The sequence below is a fragment of the Callorhinchus milii genome, unplaced genomic scaffold (assembly GCF_018977255.1).
Source record: "Callorhinchus milii isolate IMCB2004 unplaced genomic scaffold, IMCB_Cmil_1.0 Scaffold33, whole genome shotgun sequence".
Classification (NCBI taxonomy): Eukaryota; Metazoa; Chordata; class Chondrichthyes; order Chimaeriformes; family Callorhinchidae; genus Callorhinchus; species Callorhinchus milii.
The window spans coordinates 621,495-645,000 of record NW_024704774.1 but is presented as its reverse complement, the minus strand read 5'-3'; the positions used below and the strand labels follow the sequence as shown (position 1 = coordinate 645,000).

Here is a 23,506-nt window from a genome sequence, read left to right as displayed (position 1 = left end):
TTGCAACACACAATCTTCTGACCAGAGGTGAGAAAGCTACCAACTGAGCCAGGCTGACGCCTAGAAAAAAAACTTTCACCCAATCGAGACTGATTTGCACTCTGGTTCAATCAGTAATAGGATAATGGCCATACTCAATGCACCACACAGACCTCTTTATTCTAAACTTTAACTCAATTTGCCATAAATTAGAGTCACATTGATTGATGCCGTGTTGATCAATGATTTGAGCATGTATGTTTTCCCATTTTGCACTAAATTTTATTCAGGCAGGACAGTGGCCATGTTACAGAGTTGTCATTTTAGTCACAGCAAATTGGTGGAGCTGACATTCACTTCCATTTTAGTTTGGAGATCGATATTATCTCTTTGGAAATGAAGCTCATAATCTAGGCCGAGGCTTCAATACAGTTGCGGGGAAGTATTGTATTGTTGAGGTACCAAATTTCAGATGAGACATTAAGCTCTCCGTTTATTCAGGTAGCACGAGTTTAAAGAAGAACAAGAAATGTTCTCTGTGTGCTCTGCATTATTCTTTTCTGAACCAAATTCACCCAACGCTTTCTCCTCTGCCATCCCTCCCCCTGTCCAAAAATGAAACCGTTGTTCATCACAAGACTGTTTGAGATGTTGGTGGCACAAACTAGCTACCATAATTTCCTATATGACTGTAGTCTGTAGACTTCAAAGTAAGTTAACTTGTGAAGCACTGAGACAGTGACATAAAATGTTTTTATGCAGGCTGGTGTTTGACACATGTGGAAACCCATCATATAACAATAAGAGTATCCAGACCATGATATAAATAAGTGCCCAAATGTTTTTTTTTAAAAAAACAAGGGGATGCAGAAACTTCCCTTTCTGTAGCCGGATTAAACCAAAAGCAAAGCATTGTAACACTGTCACTTCTGGGCAGCACGAGTGGCTTTCCTTGTACTGAACTGCCATCTGAGGGTGTATTGAGCTGTGAGGTTTGGCTCAGTGCCTGCACTGAGCAACAAAAACTGGCATCAGTCCACCCTTATCACATTCCAGTTGTACTCAATAAAATAATTAGGATGTAGCTCAAAGTGCTAATTGCTTTTGACTAATGAAGTCAAGACTCTGTTGGGCTTTGCTGGAGGTTGTGTGGAAGAGTCTTTGACAGGTCTTTTAACAGCTGTGAGCGGTTTATCCTTCCCTGCAATAAAAGATCTGTCTCTTCATATGCTGGGGGTGAGCTGCACTTTTTGTGGAATTGCATGGATAGCTTTATTTTCAGCTCCCAGTGTTGCCAAAGCAAACATCATGTTAAATATTTATGGTCTGCTGTGTCACTGATACCATTCCTCATTGTAAAGTCAGGGAAGGGATATGGTTGCTGGCAACTGTTTCAGAACTGGCACGTCGTCTTCTATTCAATCTCTCCCCTTTCCTCCCCCTCCTCACCCCCTCCCAACTACCCTTTCTGCCATGCAAGTTAGATAAACATTTGCCTCTCAGTGATTATTTACGGCTGAGGGCACATCACCGCACCACCCTGTTGCCATACTCTTGAGCAGCCGACGGCTTACGACACATGCTGTGCCTCTTTGTGACACGTGTGCTGTGGTTGCTTCTTCCTGACCCCTTTCCGTGGGGAGGGTTTTAGCAGGCTATTTTTGGTGTATCCATTTACTTGTCTGTATAAGGTTAAAAAAAACACCTCCTTACCGATCCAGGTGGTAGTAAGGGGATCGGAGACTCGGAGAGACTTTTTACAGAGTTCCTCCGACAGGGCTTTGGATATGTAAGGAATTTTAGTGATGGTGATCTCTGGAGAGCTTTGACCTGCATTTGCTGGATGTGTCTGTTGTTTTAAGGCTTTCGTTTCATTCTCTTTGGGCCATGGGTTATTCTCGCTTTCTTGTGTTGTACTGTGTGTGTGTGCACACAACACTGTCTTTAATCAAGCATTAGTTTCTACTTCTGAATTAAACAAAGCTATAAAGCTTTCAGATATTGTCGTAGATATTGTCCTGTGCTGAGTTCACTGATTTTGATGATGTGTGGGGGGGTTGGGGTCACTATAGCTGACATTATCATCCTGGTGCAATATCAGTCATAATTCCCGTTTCTGATCAATTTCTTGTTACTTCGTAACCTGTTGGGAATTGAATGTTTGTAGATATCAGATTAGACTGAATTCTGTCTCCCACTCCTTACACTCCTGTCCACAGTCTGACTGTACTCACTGTTTTGACTTTCACCCTAGCACAAGACAGTGTCTTTGAAAGAGAGTAGAAAATTGGAAGGGAAAGAAAGCAATAAAAGTCTGAATTGCAGATTTCTCTTGCTTGTTACTGGGTGTGACTGTCTGATCACATATTTTGTCGTCTCAGAAAATCTGACACATGAATTAGTATTAGGTTTTGAAATGCATCCGATAATATTTACGTTTACATTGCTTGGCAGTGTTTCTACACAATGCCCACATGGTGATATAGGCTCTCTCTTTCGTCTCTCTTTCTGAACTGCTGTGTGCTCAGAAACATTGCTTTACTGAATTAGTGGGATGCAGGTCAAAGGAAGGGGTATATGGGCTCATCCATAGTATTTATTGTCATCAGAGGTATGACTCGAGTGATAGACTGATCATTTCCCAGGTGATGCAATGTCTGTCACTGTTCTTTAAGAACTGGAACACTGTTCTTTAAGAAGTGTAACTCTGTCCATAACATCCTAGTCCACATTAACCATTTACTTAATGATAAGCCCACTCTAAGAGGTTTCTTCCCCTCTTAGACGTCCACAACTGAGCCCCCTGTTACAGCAACTGCTTGAATCCTTTCCAAACTTGGCGGGAGAGGCTCCTCACTGTGAGAGAAAAGTGGAGCTTCATTTATTCTCTCTTCAGCTTGTTTGACAAAACCGTATGCCCTCTTACTTTTCAAGTGTGGCTAACTTAACAAGAGCTGGGCTCCTGCTCCAAGCAGTAATGAACTGCTAATGTGCCGGTTTGTTTAAGGATCATGATGCAGAATATGTGGCTGGAGCTCACACTGATGTGTAACGTTTGCGCTCAGAATAATTTGTGGTAGGATAGAGAGAGAGACAGAAAGAAAAGCGCCAGAATATTGCACTTACATTTTGGGTGGCTGGTTTTAGCCTAATCAGAAGGTAGTTATAAAGTGAAGCTGCTACTATCATTTATTTTGTGGTGCTGCTGTTGATGGTAAATGTACAGTACTAGAAAAAGATCATTGTGGTCCATTTCATTACATTACTGTATCATCCTCTCCAACCTCTCACTCAATTTCTTTATCAAATAACTATCAAATTTCCTCTGAACAATGACCACTTGGGGATGCACTGGAGATCCACTAACCTTTATAGAACTGTGCGCCAGCAAAAAATCAACACCAAAAAAGGAGGGAGGAAATATTTATCATCCAAAAGTACAACGCAACCTCTTTATCTGTGCTGGTTTAGTCCATCCTATTCTTCTGCCAGTTAGATATGGAACAAAATTCCCCGCCTTCTCACCAAACCTGTATACAATAAAAAAAAGGTTATTTTCAAATACACAGTAGCTGAAGGATTTCTCTCCATGTCTAACCCTATGAACTGCTCTTTTTATTATAATAACAACAATAATCCTTGAATTAGATATAGTGCCTTATCAAATCTTCGAGACGCCTCAAAATGCTTCACAGAACATACTTATATTATACTTACATACTTAACAAACTTGTGTAAAGTGAATTTGCTGTGTATTTTGTGGGCGAAACTGCAGGAGGAGGATTAGGAAAGCTCAATAAAAAGTGGTGGGTCTTATGGAAAGCGTATCTGATGAGAGATATTCATAGTTTTAAACTACACCCGTGTTATTTTGCATTTGCTGTAAAACGTTTGTAGAAGTAGTAATACACATTTAAGTTTGGAAGTACACTGGTTTGGGCTTTTCAGCGCCTTGGGACGTCCTCCCGATGTGAAAGGTGCTATACAAATGTAATCTTGTTGTTGCTGTTTGGTAGACTGGAGTTCTTATTTAAATTCCCTAGAAATCATTGAGACTTCATGGAGGGTGATGGATTTTCACTCAGTAAGCGCTCCAGTATTCTACCCCGTGTGAATCAAAGAATCATAGAATTATACAGCACAAAAGGAGGCCATTTGGCCCATCGTGTCTGTGTTGGCTCTTTGAAAAAAGCTATCCAAATCAATCCCACTCCCCTGCTCTCTCCCCATAGCCCTGTAAACTTACCCTCCCTCTCTTAAAAGTTGTTATTGAATCGGCTTCCACCACCCTTTCAGGCAATACATTCCAGATCCAAACAACTCGCTATGTGACAATTTCTCCTCATTATAGTCTCTAGAAGTTTCCCCACTTCTGACGTTAAGCTGACCGTAGTTCCTGGGTTTATTCTTCTGCCCCTTTTTGTACAGGGGAGCAACATTTGCAACCTTCCAGTTCTCTGGCACTACCCCAGTGCCCAAGGAGGATTGAAACATTTTGGCCAGAGCCTCTGTTATTTCCACCCTTACTTTGCTCAGTAACCTAGGATGCATCCCGTCCAGACCGGGTGACTTATCTACCTTGAGCAACAACAACCTTTTTAGTACCTCCTCTCGGTTTATTCTTATCTTATCCAATTTCTCTACCCTCTCTCTGATACTGTGACATTGGCTCCATCATCTTCTTTTGTGAAGACAAATGCAAAGTACTCATTCAGTACGTCAGCCATGCTCTCTGTCTCCACAAGAAGGTTTCTTCTTTGGTCACTAAATGAACCCACCCTACCTCTGATTAACCTTTTATTCTTTATATGCTGATAAAATACCTTAGGGTTCCCTTTTATGTTACCTGCTAATCTTTGCCCCTCTTATTTCCTTTTTCAGTTCGCCCTTGTACTTTCTATATTCTATTTGATTATCTTCTAAATTTTGGACCTGACATTTATCATAAGCCTCCTTTTCCTGTTTTACTATAATCCCAATTTCCTTACTCATCCAGGGAGGTTTGGATGCCCTACGTTTCACCTTTGTGGGAATATATTTGCTCTGTCTCCAAACTAACTCTTCCTTGAAAGCTTCCAATTGCTCGCTAGTTGTTTTAGCGGCCAGTCTTTATTTCCAGTCCACCTTGGCTAATTCCCTTTTTAAACTCACTGAAATTAGCTCTCTTCCAGTTGAGTATCTTCACCTTTGATTGCTCCTTGTCCCTTTCCATAAACACTCTAAACCTAATGATGTTGTGATCACTGTTGTCCAGATGCTCTCCTACTGAAACCTGCTCCACTCCATTCCCCAGAACTAGATCCAGCACTGCTTCCTTCCTCATTGGGCTGGAATATACTGATCCAGAAAGTTATCCTGCACACATTTCAGGAATCCTTCTCCCTCCTTGCCCTTTACACTGTTATTTTGCCAGTCTATGTTAGGATAATTGAAGTCCCCATAATAACTACTCTATTGGGTTTGCAACTTTCTGAAATCTGCTTGCAGATTTGCTTGTCTGTCTCCTTCCCACTATTTGGTGGTCTATGGTATACACCTAACAGAGTAACAGCTCCTTTTCTGCTGCTTAACTCTAACCAAATAGATTCTGTTTTGGACCCACTAGCACATCGTTCCTTTCCAGGGCTGTAACCATGTCTTTAATCAATATTGCCAACCCCACTCCTTTTTTTCCCCTTCCCTATCTCTCCTGAATACATTGTAGCCAGGAATATTCAGCTTCCATTCCTGCCCTTGTTTGAGTCAGGTCTCTGTTATTGCTACTACATCATAAGCCCATATGGTAACTTGAGCCGCAACTCACCATCTTATTTGTCACACTCCATGCATTTACACACATGCACTCCAAGACCAACTGAGTCTGCTCTGCATTTCTCCCCCGTCTAATCCCTCCCTTTTCTGGACTATTCCTTATGACATTGCTATTCGTCTCTCCCAGCTCTCTTTATAACTTGTTTGTCCTCTCTGAAGCTACATTCTGATTTCCTTGCCCCCTTGAAATTAGTTTAAACCCTTCCCCACAGCACTAGTTAACCTCCCAGCGAGGACATTGGTCCCAGCCCTGTTCAGGTATAACCCAACCACATTGTACAGTTCCACCTGCCCCAGAACTGATCCCAATGTTCCAGGAGCTTGAGGCGCTCCTTTCTCCACCATTTCTCCAGCCATGCATTCATGTGTTTGATCCTGCTATTTTGATACTCACTTGCACAAGGTACTGGGAGTAATCCAGAGAACACACTTTTAAGGTCCTACTCTTTAGCTTTTTCCCTAGCTTCTGATACTCTCCCTGTAGGATCTCAGCCATTTCCCCCCCACCCCATCATGTCATGGATCCCAACATGGACTACAACTTCTGGATGTTCCTCTTCCTCCTGTGGAATGTTTTGCACCCGTTCCGTGATGTCTTCAACCCTGGCACCAGGGAGGCAACATACCATGCGAGAATCACGTTTTTGGTTGCAGAAATGCCTGTCTATCCTTTCACCATTATGTCCTCAATGACTATTGCATGGATACTCTTCCCTGTTTCCTCCTTGTGCATCCATTTGCTTTCGACTCCCCTCCCCAGAGTGAAGGGAGCTGTAGAAATGCAAGTTGTTGTTGTTAAGGAGATTCCCCCTTTCAGAGAGAGAGGTGAGGGAGACATGGTATTTTTGTTGTATGTAAATGCAATGATGTTTCACGACCTGGGGTCAACACAGTTGATTTCAGCATTCTGTGACTGGTAGGCATATTTTTCACTTTGATTGGCTGCCAAGCACCTATTTATTGATATCTGGCAGCCCTCTGATAACTTACCATCAGTGAACTACTTACAAACAGAGACTTGAGCCTGGGACCTTGAGCCTCTCTGAGTTGGTATAACAATAATAATAATAATCCTTGCATTTGATATAGTGCCTTATCGCATCTTCAAGATGTCTCAAAGTGCTTCAGAGAATATATTATAAAGTCTGTATTTTGTGGGCATGCCTCTACTACCAAATGCTCTCAACCGTGTCCCACAAACAGTCGTGGATTGATTGATCAATTCATTATTACATCCTGAAAAGCAATCCTACTAATCGACTAACAACCGGGTTCCTACTTACTGCTAGGTAAACCGAGGCATGTGGAGTAAGGTAACTTGCCCAATGTTTCGCCCTGCCAGGAATCAAACCCAGGTCTCTCGCCTGTAAGGCGAGTGCTCTAACCACTGAGCTACAGGACTCCAATTGGTTCAGTTTCACACAAAGCAATAGTTTAACCAACTGGCCCAGTGGGGGAGTTTAACAGTTTGTCTTTGGCAACACTTGGTGTTGCTGGGCTGGCAATGTCGTGCGTAAATCTGGTTGTGGCTGTCAGAGAATTTGAAAGCCCCTAGTACTAGGCTATTCCAGGAAATTGGAAGTTGCTGCAATAACTTCAGGCAGAGGGCTTCTTACTATAAGTGACAGGCTGCTGATATCATCACCTGTTTTCCATTATTTCTATGCAGTTTCACTTTGCTTAGAAAATCGCCCATCGCCACCAGCAGAAGTGGCTGTAGATAGGATTTAAATCCCGAATCTCCTGAGGTAAGCACAGGTAGCAGCTTTTGTTTCCTTTGTTATTCAAAGCAAAAGGAGACAATGGATACTATTTGGTGTGAGTAGCTGACCTTCTAACCTTTGCTGATCCCAGAATGCCTGCAGGTCAGTGGATGTTAAAAGTGGCATTTTGTTCCTTGGGGAGCAGAGAGCGGGGTGCGCTCTGGGATAACTCTTTCACCACCCCCATAGTTAACCTTCAAGATCTCCCTCAGAGGTCATCTGTCCTTCCTCTGCTATATCCAAATAATGATGCCCATCTCTCGCCACACTGAAGCCTGAAACCTTTCATTATCCGCAAATATACTTAATGTTCAGTGGCCATCTCTAGATTTACATCCTTATTGCAAGTTTCACAGTTTGCAAGAGTGGAATCGTGATGGTGTTTTTAAAACAAACTTAAAATTAATAACTTCAGAATTTTTTACTTTTCTTTTAAACCATTTTGAAGTTTTATGAACTGTAGTGTGTGGCAATGATTAGACCTGATCCGTGGGGACAAACTATCCTCCGTGTCCCCACAATTGAGATGTTCTGGCAGCACTTTCAGAGGGAGTAAGTCACAATTGCCAGTTAGTATTATTTACATAGTTATCTAAGAAGTCCTGTGCTTTTCCTCCTGGTTGAGGCCTCTATGGGTGGTGGCACATCTCTGTGCACGTGTACGATCAAAAGTCCATCTCGTCACAAGAACCACCAGGCAATGAGAAAACTAAAGGCGACGAGTCATGTACCCAAGCCAATCTTTCAATTCATGCACACGAACAGAGCATAATCGCAAACCTCAGCACTTTCCACATTGTGGAATCCACAGGGTGCATGTGTGACTATATTCAGAGCACGTGTGTTAAACTATTCAGAGTTTGCTGGTTTGATGTACTTCTAGATCAACTCTAAACAATCAACAAGCTCAGTAAATGGCAAATATTGGTACTGGCTCCTAATCTTTCATTCTGCCATCTCTGCATTATTGTTCAGGGCTTACCACCCATTGTGGAGGGTGATGTGTGTTTCTAGGAGACTTGAGCTGTTAAAAGATGGGGTTCAGCTCAGAAAAGGTGAGTTGCAAGGACTGTAACTGGAGGAAGCCTCTTTAACGGTTGATAAATATTTATTTGGGGATGGGGAGAGGAATGTGAGGAAAGCAGTCAGCATGTCTTTAATTCGCAAATTGCTTTTGAACAGCCTGTGTGAAGACAACATAGTATCAGTTTCTTCCTGAGCTGTTGACGCGGACGCAAAAAAAGGGAGCAAAATCCACCAGTGCTGTATAGGTTACTTCATTAATCAATCGCCTGGTCCTTTTGCTAAAACAGCTTTGTTCAATTGCAGCGCGTGAAGCAGATGATGTGAGAAAGCGGTGACACCTGTTTACCTTTTTTTACCCTAAGTGCAGGTCATAGAAATAAACCTGGAGACACTTTGCCTCTTTAATGCCGCTTTTACATTGTGGTTCTGGAGACCCACTCCTTGTGTCTCACTCAAGTCACCATTCCTTGTACCTCATTCAAGTCACAACTGGACTTGGACCTCACAATTAACCCCTCCCCCCAACACACACACACTCACTCTACAGTGCTCTGAGACATTACCCCACACGAAGGAGTGTATATAAACATAGTTTGTTGTTACCAATTTGTTGTACATCCTCAAAGTCACCATTCCTTGTCATTGTATGTAACGGAAATTCTGTGAGGTGCTTTGAGGCATGTCAGCATTTATAGGAGTTACAAAAATGCAGGTTGTTTCCTGCCTCTTCGGAGGTCAGAAATGGTTTCCGAGACTCTGCCATAAGTTTGGGATTTGTGAGGATATTACACTGCATTGTTTACAACTGTGAGGTAGACCAGGGGTATAAATGATGGCCTTTTCTGAAATAGCTTTCTCTTCAGGCTAGGGTGGAGAATGGTTCCAATTATCCTATATTCACGTGTTAATGAATTTGGATTCAGGGAGTTCTTTTCACTCTTGAGGACTGTTTGATTATGCAGTGCCTTTTTGTGACTTGTCTGTCCCTGCATGGATCTGTCTACACTCAAATGGTGGTCTGAATGGCAGTGGTGGCTAATCTGTCTGCAGTCAGCAGGCCTCCGGCTTCAGCTGCCCAGCAGGAGCAGCTCTGTCCTGTAATTACAAGAACTATCAAACCCACTGTTTGACTTATGATCAATCTCTGGCATCCTTTTTTCTTTTTTGATGAAAAAAATGAGGGTTTCAGTTTGCTCTTCATCATTACCCTCTTTAGTTTTACCAAGACGGGCGCCGGCTTTGCATGCACATTCTGCACAATCTGACGGCCATTGTGTCGAACCCAAGCCTTTGTAGATTAGCCCTCAGGACCCACCTCAAGCCTTGGTCTCAGAATCAGGGTCTATGAGTCTGGGTAGGGAAGGGGGCCCTTAGTTTTCATTCCTGCTTTGGCTGTAAATTGGTTGCTGTATTTACCTACGAACGTACAGTCACTACACTTAACAGTTATTACCTGTGAAGCACTTTGAGATTTTTTTTGTCAAAGTTACTTTGTCAAAGGCAAGGATTATTATCCTGGACATGCCAAACAATAATGTATGTTGTTCTGCAGTTCCCATATTTAGTTTTCTGTTCTGTTAGGGGTCATCTTGGCTCAATTGGTAGCACTCTCGCCTCCTAGCCAAAAGGTTCTGGGTTCAAACTCCATATTGAGACTTTGAGTTCATAGTCCATGCTGACACTGCAATGAAGAGCTAGGGGAACCTACATTGTTGAAAGTGGCAACCTTTGGATGAGATGTTCAATTAAGGGCCTGCCTGCCTGCTTGGTTAGGTGGATGTTAAAGAGCTCGACATTCAAAAAGAGGAGGGAGTTTCTTCCAATGTCTCGGCCAACAGTCCCGCCAGTTATAAACAATTGGTCATATACCTCATGCTTGTTTGTGGGACATTACTCTTTGTGTAAATAAGCTGCTGCATTTGCCTGAAAATGTATGTTGAAAGTCTCTGTTTACAGTAATTGCCAACTGTAGTTACTCTTTTCTGTCGGCAGTTTAGTTGCTGTAAGCGGGATGAGCCTACTTGCAGCAGCAAGTAAAGTCATTAAAGTGCTTTGAGGTATTTTGACTTGATGATGCAGTATGTCAGTGCAAGCATTACAGTAAACCCATGCCTTACTGGACTCTAGGTATCTGGAATTTGAACCTATCCGGACCATTATTCTCCACCATTAGTCTGGCTAGCCAGGATTTTAGTGTATTATTCAATAGTTTCAGTTGTCAGCCAACTACTGCAGATACTAGATGATAAAAAGTTCTTTTTTGTAGCTGTGCTGCAGAGTTCTCTCTCTTTATAGAAGCCACTTCTCCTCAGCAGCCTTTATGTCCACTGTTCGTACATTCAGATGCATGCTTAACTTCAAGGAGTCACCCTGCTTGCAACAACAACAAATTCTATAGCGCCCTTCACTTCGAAAAAATGTCCCAGGAACAGCTTCCGAACTGCCTACAAAAGTGATCACCTACGCTTGTCATTTAACATAAAATACATTGAGGCAGTTTGAAGGTGGTATAAAAATGCAAGATATTTCTGTTTTTTTCAAACTGGCAAGCATTAGGCTCTGTTTTCTCCTCTTCCTTACTCATTTTCTCCTTCTAAACCCAGGGGCACATAGTCCAATTGTTGAGAGTCCTAGTGCCTACAAAATACACCTTCCTTTGAAGAGCTTTGACACATTCTCCTGATGTGAAAGGTGGACATTAAATACTATCTTGAGATCAGTTAATTCAGCACAGAATCAGTAATCCCCTCAGCCTCAATATTGAATTTTTAACATCTTCAGATCTGAGTTGTATCCTGCGTTCTCCAACCTCCAGTTCAGATTTTCCCCTTTCTTTAAACCTGCTCTAGTGGAATTTCACACCTTCTTTCAGCTGTCTCTTTTGCTTTGTTTTTTCCCCCAAACCACCCATTCACAGTACTTCACCAGTTGTTAATACCCCATCAAGCAACCTCCTGATGTCATCAATTTCTAATTTCTTCCTAATGTGTGTTTCTCCTGCCCTATGGAGGGAGTTCTGCAGCCCAGGACCTACCCCAAGCATTAATCTATCTTTCTCTTAAATAGATTTTTTTTTAAAAATGTAAAACTTTCTTTCACACACTGTCCTAAAACTTTCCATGGCTTCAGTTTTTGTTACATTAACCAAACATTGATAAAACGCCCATAACATCAAACATCTCAAAGCACTTCATGACATTTCTATAAAGTAGAGTAACAGTATCCATAGGCTAACATAGCAGGCAATTTGTGCACTGTAATGTCCGTCCAACACAATAAATAACTCTTACTTCAGCTGAACTCAGGGGGAAACAGTTGTGGGTGTACTCTATAATACTAAGTATTATAGATGTAATATAACCAATGTAATGTACAATGTAATATAAACAAAGTTTAGTTTACTCTATTACACATGTCACACCTATAATTCCATTCATAGTTCTGTTCAGGAATAATTATCACTGGGCTGCGTCCCAGAGCACTTGACAATGGTGGAGACCGATGCCGAGCCGGGGGAAGGGGCAGGTGACCAAAGGCGCGGTCAAAGAGGAAGGTCTTTAGGCGCAACCTGAAAATGGGGAAAGATGGGGCAAGGCACAGGGATTCAGGAAGGGAGTTCCATAGCTTCGGGGCGTAGTGGCTGAAGGGACGGCCGCTGATGGTGGAGCGGAGGTTTTGAAGGACATGGAGGAGACCAGAGCCAGTAGAGAGGAGGAAGTGGGTAGTGCTGTGAGGAGAGGAGGTTGAAGAGATAGGGGAGTGCCAAGGAATGGAGGGATTTAAACACTAGAGTGAGGATTTTGAAGTCAATCCATGCGTGCGTGTGACACTGTGACATTTGCCCACAAAACACAATCACTACAAATTGCAATATATCCCGTGACGACGCCCTCCTAACGTGAAATATATTATACCAAATGTAAAGAACATTAGGATTATTATTTTAGGAGTGGTTCCACTTACACTGGTTCTAACAGTGAATCACTATTTATGTGTAACACTAGGGTGGTTGTGTATAAACACTGACTCAGCAGTTAGACAATAATAGACAAGCAATGTTATACAAGAAGGTGACAAATGTGAATTTTTACAATATGTGATGATCACATTGAATTGTTCCGTCTATTCCTTAAAAGCTAACCATCAAACTGAGCTCCCCCTCCTTCACCACAACCCAAGAGCAGATGATTGGGAATTATAAAGTTATTCAGTGTGAAGTAATCTCATTACAAAATACTGCAAATTTAGACCATGTAATAATGTGTTTTATTCTGTATAGTTAACTGGATTCACCTTATTCCCCTTTTCATAGATTATGGTATTCCTGGTGTCGAGTGTATTTAAAGCTCCCGTGTGTATGTTTGACCTGTTAGTACCCCAGTTGAACCCAGCATTATGCACTCGTGTGTCTTGTGGCTTTTTCCCCTCCTAAAGCCATTTGCAGAAAGCCTTTTATTTTTAGCTGTTGTGCAGGAGTTCATGGCAGCCCCGCCATTTGTGACCTATACAACTGTTCCCTCTTTGCAATGATGGATTGTGCAGCAAAGTGCTGAACGCCTGTGTAGATCGAAGGTCAGCTGCGGAAGTTTTCTTTTTTGGGGAAACCCTGTGGGGATGGTTGGTCTTTGGGTCATCTGCAGAGAACTGATTGGAGAGAGGCAACGCCTCTTTTGCAGTTTCAGAATTTAAAATCTTATTATTTAATTAATGATATCCAAGAATTTGTAGGCATTGGTCTACAAATAAAATACACAGCCACTACACTTTACTATAAAATCCTGTGAAGTGCTACATCAAATGTTAGGATTATTATTTAATTGGACTAGTGAGTAAATCTATCTTGTGAAGCGTTTTGAGATGTTCTCTTGACAACAAAGGCTCTCTGCCAAATGTAAGTATTATTATTATGAGATTATAATAAACTGAGCCAATCTGCAGTGTTGGATCCCGTACAAACATCCTAGCATAGCCGGCTGTGCTCTTAGATAAATGAATGGCAAAAAGCACGTGAGCGAGGTGGACTGATACATTTAATTCATATTTTAAAAAATCTCCTAGATTTTATTTTGATTCAGAATAAAGCAGGACAGGAAGGAAGTGTGAACAGATAGTTGAAGTATGCTTTATGATGTGCTAATCCGTGTGACTGTTCTCAGTCTTTTCGTCATGATCACAGGCGAGGCTGAGGGCTCACGAGGGTGGGAGTGCTACTCCTGCTCTATATGCAGATCTGACACCCAATGCTTGTGAAAGACAGTATGTGGTTTATTTTAACTGAATGGGGTGCCCAAGCTCTGACATACACCAACCGTGCACTTCAGTCTTCGTTGATTTAATGTGTAATGCTAGGCTTAAGTTCTGGAGCAAAAAAAGATAGTAAATAATATCATTTCACCTCTGCTATTCTGTGACTGAAGCACAACCTATTCCCGGTCCCAAAAATACTCACTGCAAGTAATATTAAAGCTTTGGATCTTCTAGAAAAAAATGCCAGGACCTCTCCAGTGACCCCTGCTGGAAAGCGTGGAATGTGGATTTGAGATGAGAATGAGATTGGACTCTCCTTCCTTCTTTCTCTGCCCCTCCCCAATCTGATCAACTGTGATCGCATGTGCACACAAACGCACTTAAATGCATACATACATATACACACACACACACATTTTTCCATTGCTTACTGACACTTGAGACCTACAAAGAAGGTTGACCACTTAGGAGAGTTATTGGAGAACAGCTGACCACTTTGTAACCATACTACAGCAATGGTTAGTGTCTTCAGGAGCAGCGGACAGAGCTAATATAATAATAATGCTTCCGTTTCTGTTAGGCCTGTTCGCATTGTTGAGACGTATACCGTAAAGTGAATTGTCTGAGGGTTCGCCTGCCTGGGAATTGAACCCCGGTCCTCTCGTTTTCGAGGAGAGCATGCTAACCACTTGATGTGATTGCGAACACCTCCAGACACAGGATGTATGTAAAATTACAGTCCCACAGGAATCCTGTGCCGACGTGAGTGAAAGGGTTGAAGCTAAGCATCATGGCATCTGTCAAATTCCCGTGGTTAAAGTCACGTTTTTTTCCTTAACTTAAATATCCTAAACAAGAAAAGGTCACGAGTCTGGTCACCTGACGGGCATCTCCTAGTTATTTTTGGCACTTTATTCCCTCTTGCTACTTTCTTCTTCCTGGCTTGTGCAACGTCCCATTGTGTCTTGACTGTAACCATTTCTCATTGTATCTTCTGCAGACTGTGAGGGGCTGATACCATGAGGTGGCTTGGTTTCCTGTCACAGACGTATTTTCGCTTTTGATCCAGCCTTCCAGCTTGTTTTGTTGGCTGCCTTTAGTAATGCTATTAGCTTAATGTTTTAGTTTGGTCTAAAATTAGACCTAATCCTGAACGAGAGTGAGAGTTTCTTACTTAACCTCCATCCTCCCTGCCTTCTTCCTTCCCTGCAATTCATGTAGTTTTCGTTTACTGGGTTTGTGTGGTCGCTTCCTGGAACTTTATTAAAGGATTTGTTTGGTATCTAGTACCCTGCAATGATTTTAATTATTTCATGAGGAAGGTCTCCTGAGGGCAACGCCTCATCACGCACTTTATTTTCTCAAAGACTGGGCTGCTACCAGCTTGTTGTGCTGGTTCTCTTCACCAATGCGAAAAGGCAGGTTGTGGCTGCCTCTGTTCAAAAGATCCAACTATTGAATTCAAAAAGAAAAGGGAGTTTTTCCCAGTGTCCTGGCCAACAATTCTCCACATCATTTTGCTGTACATTTCATGGCTGTTTGTGAGTCCTGCTATGTGCAAATTAGCTGTACTACAATTCACAGCAGGTTTTGGCGCTATACCAAATGCAAGGATTATTATTAAGTATCAACACATTTACAGGCATTCTGACTCTGATCTGTGATGCATTCAGCAGGGCTTAGTGCAGATACAAAGTAGTGTTACATGCAATGATTTCTTTGGGTTGTGGGAGAGAAAGAGGAAGGAGAGAGGGGGGATGGGGGTGTATCAAGGTTCAACGAAACAAAGCAACGCAGGGAAGAGATGAGCTGATAAAGACAGTAAACAGAAGCTTGTATAGGAGTGTGGGAAAACATTCAGAAGAAGCACAAACAGGAAATGCACTGCCCAGTCTAAACAACGAGTCAATGCGATGGCTTCCATTGAATGTGGAGTCACTCAATGCACCTCTATCAACATTACCAAATGTGCATCAGACTTAACATGACTAAAACCCCCTCCAGTCACTTTGGAAATCATCAGTCCCAGCATCATGTAGCAGCCTGGCCCTACATTCCAGTGATTTACGCTCATCCAGCAGCGGCTATAAATTTGGCCGGAAGTAATCGTCCTGGGCTCGCCTGTGTTTTTATTTTGTCCTTTGTTTATAAAGAGAAACGATGGAAGTGATTGGGATTGTGCAAACAGAACGGGCGTTATAGCCTAACAAGGGGAAACAGATTAGACGCTCATTTTAAATCTGGTTTACTTGAAATACCGAGCCTGGGTGTTCTCCATTATTTTATTCAATTGTTGACAGTCCATTGGGTAGTTCTGATCATTTAGACCCATTCACAGCTGATACCTGTGTATGTAGCAGGCTGTTACGCCTGCTACATGCATGGTAAATGCATACATGGTAAATGCATGCAGCAAATGGTACCTAAATCTTTCCAAACATGATCTCTATGGGTTCCTAGTGCAGGGCTTCTGCATGCCTGGTGTGCCTAGATCCATGTTGCATCCCTCAGGATATTTCATTTGTTTCCTGGACTGCCCAAAGCTTTCAATGGCTCTGATAATAACAAATAGAGGCTGGGCTTAATGTCACACTTTTCATTTACTTGCACACTCCGTGAGTGCTGGGCAGTGTTGTGTTTCTATCTGCAAAGTGGGCAGATGTCCTACTCAGAAGTTCATTAATGAATGGCGCCAGTGTGGAAACCTTTCCTCTCCTCACCTGAAGATGGTGACTCACTTTAGGGTCAAGTTGCAAGGGCACCAGGAAGCTCCGATGTCTTTCCAAAGTGTCTGTGCTTTGTGTGTGTGTTGTGTGTGTGTGAGATGGATGCCAGTATTGGCAATCTATTCAACTGATGAAGGTGCCACAACCCAGCTTGATCCCATACTCAACTATTGTCCATACACAATGCGTAAAGTCTGAGACCTCCATCCTATTCTTGGGACAATGAGGCTTTAATTAATGGAAGGGGATTGAGTGGTGTTTCCTCCAGGTCCTGGCCAACAATCCCCCATATACACTTGGTCATTCATTTCATAGCAATTTGTGGGATATTGCTGTGCACAAAATGCTTGCTGTGTTTGCCTACAAAATACAGTCACTAGACTTTACAGTAACTATATGTGAAGTACTTTGATGTCCTCGTGTTACGAAAGACACTGTATCAAATGCAACAATTTATTTATAATGTAATTTATTCAGCACCATCTGGTTGAGATCAGCTAACTGAGTCCAGATCAGGAGTTGAACCAGCGGACTTTCCTTGTCTACATGACTTCATGAGTCCACACCATGCAATGCATTAGGCACTGAGAGCTGAGGGAGCTGTAACCTGTAAATTCGCGATGAATTATTTCAATCAGGCTTCAGTTGTATTTGCTTAAAAAATCTAATAATGCCGTAAGAGCTCAGGGAAGGGGGTAAACATTGCACAGAAAAACAACTGAAATGGCAGAAGATCTGCTTTTCGGTTTTATCTTACTATAAAACACACAACCATTGCTGTGCCATGAATTGCTCTGGGGGTGCATTGGTGGTATTGATATTGGTGGGGGTATATTGGGAGGGCTGTTGGTGGGTTGGTGGGGGATATTGATATTGGGCGCTGCAAATGTGTCAGTCGGGGTGTTGCTTTTGGCATATTAAATGTAGCAAAATATTTATCTGTATATAATCAGTTACACTGCACACGTGCTTGTTTAATTCATTCATGCTGTAACAGTGATTCTTGGCTTAATCCTGCTGTTGCTGCTAAGCTACTTAGAGGTAGTGTTTAACCTATTTCTCTAATGGTCATTAAGAAACATTTTCATTTCCCAAGAAGAGGATTGATTGTAAAATCCTCTCCCGGAGTGACCTGTATGCCAAAGGCATTACCTGGGCCTTCAGAGATGAATAATTGATTAGGCTAAGAGTGGTAAGGAAGAAACAAATAAAATGCTAAATGTTTAAAATCCACCTAAATACGCAGATTACTATCTGTTAAAGCTTCCTTATCTTTAACTGTGAGGCTTAAAAACAGCCTATTGTCTTCAGCTTTTGGAGGTATTAATTTGAAGAGAACCAAGCTTTAGGGTCTAATGACAAAAAGTGACCCACACAATTTCCGACTCTCTGGGACTATTTGGCAGTTGTTCACAAGAAGGTTTAGTTTAAAAATGGAAGGTGGCAGAGCGAGTTTGTATTCAAAGGTCTATAATAAAAAGGTTGGGGAGGCTTGAAAGTATCATGCTTAAAGATGGCCTGTTGGATGGTGCTCCAATTTCTCATGATAAAGAGGGTAGAGGGTGCTGACAGGTAGATCACAGCAGAAACGCTCTCTGTCTGTTAGCACCTTAATTATCAATTATTCACTTAACAAAGTGCAGCTCTGTGGCTAAATGAAAAGATGAATGCAAGCATGAATACTGCACCCGGAGCACTTTTCAAAAGTAAGTTCCTCTTCATCAGGGTATAAGTAGTGGCGCTCAAAATGGTTTTAGTGATTTTTTTTGTATATGTTGTGGGACATAGCAATTTTCTTCCAAGATTTTAGTGTCACTGACAGCAGGTGAAGAACAGAGATAATTTCTTACACTGTAGGGAATGATCTCTGTAATATTTCTTACCACGTTCCTTAATAAGCAATCCCAAGTCGTGTAAATTAGGACTTTTCTGTAACTGGAAGTGCATCGTGCTGTCCTATTGCTCCCACATGATTTGGAGTGGAGCTCCACGCAAATTCTAATGCGATGTTAGGCAGGTTAGAGGCCCCCTGCACCCCATGTTCTTTTTTTATCTTTACTTTTACACTGAGTTTTTGTTAGTGGTTTCTGTATTTGTTCTTGTGTAAGTGTGACTTGTGAAGGTCCAAGAGGAAAGTGAGAGCCGGATCACATAGAGCTACAGAAATATATAGCATTGTGTCTGGGCCGATGCCTATATCTGTTTGAGAGAGTGATCTATTCAGTCCCCTTTACCTGCCTTTTTCCCCATATCCATGATAATTGCTCCTCTTCAGATATCTATCTAGTTCCCTCTTGAAAGCTAATATGGATCTTGCCTCGACCAGGGCATTCCCTACCCAACAAATCACTTTTTAATAATATATTTTTTGAAAAAATCCTTCTAAACTCCCCTTTTCCTCCCTTGCTAACAATCTTAAATTGTTGCCCGGTAAAACATGGGGTCACTGCTCCGAGTTGCTATCCTGCATGAAGGGCACTATATAAATGCAAGTTGTTGTTTTAAGCGCTCTGGGACACCGCTTGCTATGTAAATGCAAGATGTTGCTGTTAAAATTAGTGCCTTCTGTGTTGGAGAGGAAAGGTCTAGTTGTCCTCACCTAACGATTATACATTCGAGCGCGAGCGAGCTCTAACATTTAAATGTGTTCTGCAGCTACGCAGGGATTAACATTTTGTATGATAATTTTAGAATTCACACTTCTCTGGATGCCAATGATGATTGACATTTTCTAGGCCAGAGAGGGTTGTATCATTTACATATTATTAAACACTCCTGGTGTTTGCAGGCAATGTGAAGTGATGAGGTGGGGTGTGGTGGGACCAGCAGAGGCTCAGATTTAATAGCCTTGATCATAAGAGGTGCTCTTGCAATTCCTTTCTTTCCTCCCCTCCCCCACTCTTTTCCTCCCTGCCCCATATTAATCTGGAAGAATAAAAAAATGATATGTGCCAAAATCGCTGTCTTGTACAGGGAATTTAATCAAGGATAGCCTTGTACAAAATCCATTTGTGGCAGTGACCTGTAATTCATCTTGCAGTCCATTGACAGGCTCTGTATTGGCCGTTTGTGCCTTACGAAGTGCTCAGTAGGTGCATAATGAAGGGCTATAGGGAGCCTGAAGGTCAGGCAGGCGCTGTGAAACTTTCACATTGGCATGCTTCTCCCCGTGGTCAGTTTTGTTTGTCGATGGGACGCTCTCGGCTGCTGCTTGAAAACCCGTTCAGAGATGGTCTTATTAAATAAATTAGGATCTGTCAGATCAAACGGATTAGGCTGACGTGTAGCCCCCAGGACGAGGAGCTGGAGCTGGCTGAGGAGGTGCCGTCTGCTGTCAGCTGAGAGCAGGATGGGCACCAAGGTGATCAAAGTCTTCTCTTGTTATGTCTTTCAGTACTACCGGGGTGCACTCTATTGGGGGGGGGTAAAATAGTGATGTATAGTCTGTTGCAAGGCAGGTCTGCTCTTGGTCCCATCCACCTTGCAGTCCCAGGTAGTAGCAAGTGCTGGAGTCTGATTACTCTGAGGAAAGAAGCCTCTGACCCCGTGCCCCTTTGACAGCTTTGACGGGTGGGATACAGATTAAATATTTCTCATCTCCTGATGAACTATGCTCCTCATCAACAGTGACCGCGGCAGATTTTTTTTCAGGGTGGGGAGAGGGAGGGAGAAAGAAAGGGAGATTGAGAAAGAGAGAGAGAAGAAGGGCAGCCCATGTGACCTCCTCCAATGATATTGTTGTCTGAAAAGATCTTTGTGTCAACATTTATGTGGCAAAGCTTTGAGTGACCACTGTGCTGGCTTTTCTTTTTAAAGGAGTAAAGGCAAGCACAGCTCTCAAGTACAGCCACCCACTAAATTACATGAAACGGCCCAGTTCATCAGGGGAGACTCCAAGCTGAAGGTCAGTAAGAGTGCGCAGACCATAAAATGTGGAGCAATTTAGGCTTAAAACCCTGGATGTCTCTTCAGGACAGAATGAGGCCACATTACCTGCTCAGTAATCAACAGGGAGCCTTTTGAAAACTTTTGAGGCTGTACGTGCATGTGTGTACGTTCACATTCAGAGACTTTTTCTGATGACATAGCATTTAGCCTGGCTGCTTGCTTAATGTTTATGCATGTGTTTGTGCCCATGTGTCTGTGTGTGCACTTTTGCATAAAGTGATGATGATAATCGGAGAATTTGGTATAGCACCTTTTACGTCAGATGTCCCAAAGCATTTCACACTGTAAAGCAGAATGACTGTATTTTATGGGAAAACGTGGCATCAATTTGAACACGGCAATGTTCCACAAACACTGGTGAATGACCAATTTTATTTGGAGGATTGTTGGCCAGGACATTGGGAGAAACACTCTTCTCTTTTCGAATTGTGCCATGGAATCTTTAACATCCACCTGAACAGGCACGTTTAATGTCCCATTGGAAGGATGGTGTGTGGCGCACATTTATGTACATGTCAATGGGTTGTAGAAAAAGAGACTGCAGATTGGCTGTAAGGAAAGACTTACCAATTCTGTAAAGGGTAAATTACATAAAAATGTCACTGTAAAATGTTGAATGTTTTAATGTTGATTTATATGCAGAACGGACCTCTTTTCAGAAATGGTTAAAAAAAAAGTGAGCCTGTGGCGTCCCTGTTTTAATTGGGCTAAATGTTCAGTTAGTATCTATATAAAATAAACTACATTGGAGCCACGCTTACTGCCATAAAATCTTTTGCTGTAAAATATTTACAGTTGCGAAGTAATGAGACATTTTTAAAAGTTGCAAAACTAGATAAAGTTCAGCACTTTTGTGGAGTTGGCTTTTTTTTACATGGTTTCCAAGCAGAGCCAGTTTGTAAATGATTTAAATACCCTGTATTAGTTCAGCTGATAGAGTGGCAATAAAATAGGGACTTATTCTGACGGACTCTCTTCTGCAGTGAGATCTTCAAAGCCTTTCTTTGGTAAACACCTTGTGAAAATCAAACCCGCTTGTTGGAATTGTGTGCTTGTGATACCGCGGAGCAGAAACTGTAAAGGATCGGGCTGGTGATAGATTGCATGTAGTCTCTGTATAAAGGTCTTTGCATGTATTTCAGGAATTCAGTTATCCAGAGATAAATCTGATTTTTCTTTGCTTCAATGCTTTGATGATATGTTTCAGACTGTTGATTGGGAATGTTTTGAGTTTTTTCATCCCTCTGCTTCCTCCCCCTTCCGCACCCCTCTCTTTTTTCTTCCCAAAGAAAGAATATTGACCCAGGGAAATCAATGAAAAATTGAGAATGTGTTAGCAAATGTACAAGATAAACGTGATTCGATCACCATGGTGTCAGTTAATGGTTAACACTGTTTAAGATGTACCTGTGCTCCGACACACATAGTGTTTGCACAAGGTGGGCTTCGACCACTGTTTGAGGTGGGGTGTGAAGCGAGGCTGCTCGTTTAAGCAGGGCCAGAAATCAACAGTGCAGATGCACGGAAAAAGCTTTCACTAGCTGCCAGAGCAAGAAAGTAAGGTCGCGTGTTTACCTAATAGTGGTAGGTGGCTTTTGGAAGTGTCCTGTGGGTATCAGGGAGGTGACTTGAACCAGTCAGCTGTCGCTTCCTTTATTTTTCTGGCCGTTGTTCTAACAGGTGCTTGAGATTCCAGTGACTGCTTTAAATATTTGAAATAACCTTTCCTTAATGCCCCTGGAAAAATAAAGCAGCAAAAATAGCCAGGAAGGACGGGCTTGGATGAGAGGGGGGTAGGTTCATTGGGGCAAAGGAACTTGTTTTTTTTAAAAAAAGTGAACAAAAGTCCTTCTGTGTATGTTTCTGTTTGGTGTTTCTTTCATTTTAAGGCATGCCTGCGTTCTCTCTTTTTCTAGCTTGCAACAAACTCCCTCTCTACCCCCACACCCCCAATAAATGCGTGCTTACTTTGCAGTGCAGCCAAGGTAGTAGTGTTTTGAAGCAATGATGCCACTCTGCTAGTTTGTATTGTGTGTGTGTGTTTCAAAAAATCCCCAGGATTAGAAATTGTGTTAACCCAAAATGTAAAAGCTGAATTCTATGGTGAGGATGGCATTGCTCTGGCAGTTCTGATTGTTCATGTTTAACAAAGGGTGTGACTTTTTTGTGGGACGACTGCCGTTCTGTTGTCTTAATTTAAAGCAAAATGACCAGCTGTTCAAAAATGTCTGGAATCAGCACCTGTAGAATAAGTAGTTTGTGTTTGGGGTAATGAGTTTATTGCACGGTGTGTGTATGGTGGGGTGGGGAGGTTGTAAGAGAATTTGTCCGAATTGAATTCCCATTTAACAGCATTAACAAAAAGTATTGATGGTGAGCTGCTCAGAGACCATTATATGAGACTATCAATGGCTGATAAGATTGGCCTGGTTGTGCTGCTATTTTAAGTCTGCTACCATTGCTGAAGAAGTTGTATGATAAAGCTGAGGTTCAAAGGTTATTTGATACGTGAACCTGGGCTGTAAAGTCAGAAGGTTTTGAGTTTGGTGAATAATTTCCTTATGTGTAAAGTGTTCACATGAGCTGAGCATGATGACAAGTCCTTTGTTATCATTAATCCAGGGGAGCTACTTGATTTCCAAAATGAGACTTTCCAACCTATTACATTGCTTGCGCACTTTGGTACGTCCTCTCAATGTGAAAGGCACCATGTAAATAAATTGTATCGTGGAGAGAGGCACAAGGGAAGGAACATTGAAAGCTTGAGAGTCCGCGTGGGGTTCTTAAGTTGGGTTAGAGCAAGTCTGTGCATCAATTAAGGTCTCCATAGGCCAGCCTTAGAGCAAAGGTTATGGCTAGAAACAGCACAATCTGTTTAATATGTGCATGAGTTGGATACTTGTCAATGAGCAGCTTCCAAACAAGACCAAAGTTCCCTGACCCGACTTACAATAATCCTTGCATTTAACTTAATATAAAATGGTTTGATTTATATTGTGCAAGAAG

General features: G+C 42.1%; 1 protein-coding gene and 1 non-coding gene across 2 annotated transcripts in view; both read right to left on the bottom strand.

Moving 5' to 3' along the window:
- Positions 1–3,421: 3,421 nt before the first annotated feature.
- The window catches only part of LOC121851365 (autophagy protein 5-like), a 165,973-nt gene continuing 145,888 nt past the window's right edge, over positions 3,422–23,506 (bottom strand). Inside the window, exon 8 of the mRNA XM_042345212.1 lies at positions 3,422–3,509. Within this exon, the coding sequence (XP_042201146.1) occupies positions 3,472–3,509 (38 nt within the window). The 3' untranslated portion in view covers positions 3,422–3,471. The remainder of the gene's footprint in view (positions 3,510–23,506) is intronic.
- On the bottom strand, positions 7,121–7,192 carry trnav-uac. Its single transcript has one exon. It is a non-coding gene; the product is annotated as a tRNA-Val (tRNA).